This window comes from Trichechus manatus, unplaced genomic scaffold, assembly GCF_000243295.1.
Source record: "Trichechus manatus latirostris isolate Lorelei unplaced genomic scaffold, TriManLat1.0 scaffold00024, whole genome shotgun sequence".
Taxonomy (NCBI): domain Eukaryota; kingdom Metazoa; phylum Chordata; class Mammalia; order Sirenia; family Trichechidae; genus Trichechus; species Trichechus manatus.
The window spans coordinates 2,674,776-2,676,764 of NW_004443960.1; the positions used below are offsets into that span (position 1 = coordinate 2,674,776).

A 1,989-nucleotide genomic window follows, 5' to 3' on the forward strand; every position below is an offset into this window, starting at 1 on the left:
TACACCTGCCCCTCCTGCTGGAAGAGCTTCAGCCACCACTCGACGCTCATCCAGCACCAGCGCATCCACACCGGTGAGAAGCCCTACGTGTGTGAGCGCTGTGCCAAGCGCTTCACCCGCCGTTCAGACCTTGTCACCCACCAGGGCACCCACACGGGCGCCAAACCCCACAAATGTCCCGTCTGTAGCAAGTGCTTCACGCAGAGTTCGGCCCTGGTCACCCACCAGCGCACCCACACCGGGGTCAAGCCCTACCCGTGCCCCGAGTGCGGCAAGTGCTTCAGCCAGCGCTCCAACCTCATCGCCCACAGCCGCACGCACACCGGCGAGAAGCCCTACCACTGCCTCGACTGCGGCAAGAGCTTCAGCCACAGCTCGCACCTCACCGCCCACCAGCGCACCCACCGCGGCGTCCGGCCCTACTCCTGTCCCCTGTGTGGCAAGAGCTTCAGCCGCCGCTCCAACCTGCACCGGCACGAGAAGATCCACAGCACGGGGCCCAAGGCCCTGGCCGTGCTGATGCTAGAGGCAGCAGCGGGCGCCCTGGCAGCACCCCCAGCCGCGCCCACCTAGGAGGCTGGGAAAGGGGCCAGGGCACTGGGGGTGTGTGAGGAGGGCATGGGGAGGAAGGCGGCTGATATGGGGTGGGGCATGGCATTGCGGGAGGAACTGGGGCCAGAGAAGCCAGCACTCTAGCTGCAAATTAAAGGCCTTGGAATTCAAGCAATGGTGCACAGCTCTGTCTCAGGGTCCCTGTGGTGGGGCACTGAGCGTGGGGGCGCCTAGCTGGCCACGGGTCTTCTCTCAGGATGACACCCTCCCCCTCCCAGCCTTGACCTGCGTCAGTACCCCTCTTCCACAGTGCGTTCCAGAGCCTGGGGGTCATGTCCACCAACAGAGGCTTCTGTGCACAAAGGCTTCCAGGCCTGAAGCCAGCCGAGCCGGGTCGGGAACTCTGGACCCAGGAAGGGCCATCTGGTCTGCCTTTGCCGTTGTCCTGGGAGCATTGAGTCAGCCCAGGCTCTCCCTTGGCTCCGCCTCTTGGGACACAGGGAGCAGGGAGGTGCCAACTTACAAATCCACGCTTGACATTACCTCCCACCCCCTCCTCTCTGGCTGCCAGGCTCCGAGGACTGAGTCTTGTGGGGGGTCATCTTCCATCTGCGTCCACAGGGGCCGGGCCACAATGCAGTGAGGAGTCCCCGCTTCTCAGAGCTGCTGTCCCTCATGGTCCATCCTGGGCCACTGCCAGCTTCCTCCAGTCTTCTCACCTCCTTTGCCTGCTCACACGTGTCCTCTGTAATGTGTCCTACCTGCCCCTGCCTGGCTCCATCACTGCAGTCTTCCCTGGGTTTCTACCTCTGCAACTTCCGTTTCCCGGGCTGTAACTTTGTTCCTGGGGAGGTGTGGGCACAGCCTGCTGCTTAGCCCAGATTTGTGGCTCAGCCCCCAAGATGGCATTCAGCTCTGGCACAACTCACCTGGAGTACATCTGTACCAGGGAAGCCGTTGCGGCCCGTCCTGTCTCCATGGGTCAGTGTGGGTGAGGAGCCAGCAGGGGTGGCTGCAGTCCTGTCGGCTCCCAGGTCCCCACTGACACAGTCACTCCAGCAGGACGGCAACTGAGAATAGTAATAATAGCTGCCAGCTGTCGAGCAGCTGCTCAGTGCCAGGCATATGGCCAAGCACCACCTGTACATCTCCCCGAGTCCACAACTCTGAGCCGTGAGTCAGCTTAGCTTTATAGATAAGGAAACAGGCTGAGCAAAGTGTCGGTAACCCTGAGAGTCATTCAGCCAGAGAGCTGGAAACTGAGATTCCCTGCAGGTCTGATCTTTTATCCTGGAGGAATGTATGGAACACCTGTTTCCAGGCACCTGGATAGCTCTTCACTGTCCCCTGCGTGCCCGATACTGTAGGCAACAGTCTGGACCTTCAAGGACCTTAGACTCGGCTGTGGTGTGGGGGACAGGGACCAGGGACCGGGGA

At 61.6% G+C, this 1,989-nt stretch overlaps 1 protein-coding gene across 1 annotated transcript in view; it reads left to right on the forward strand.

The window, feature by feature from the left end:
* Positions 1 to 1,989, forward strand: part of LOC105756107 (zinc finger protein 205) — an 11,925-nt gene that overhangs the window by 4,706 nt on the left and 5,230 nt on the right. The window contains exons 5-6 of the mRNA XM_023728557.1: positions 25 to 563; positions 863 to 978. Of these exons, the coding sequence (XP_023584325.1) occupies positions 25 to 563; positions 863 to 978 (655 nt within the window). The remainder of the gene's footprint in view (positions 1 to 24; positions 564 to 862; positions 979 to 1,989) is intronic.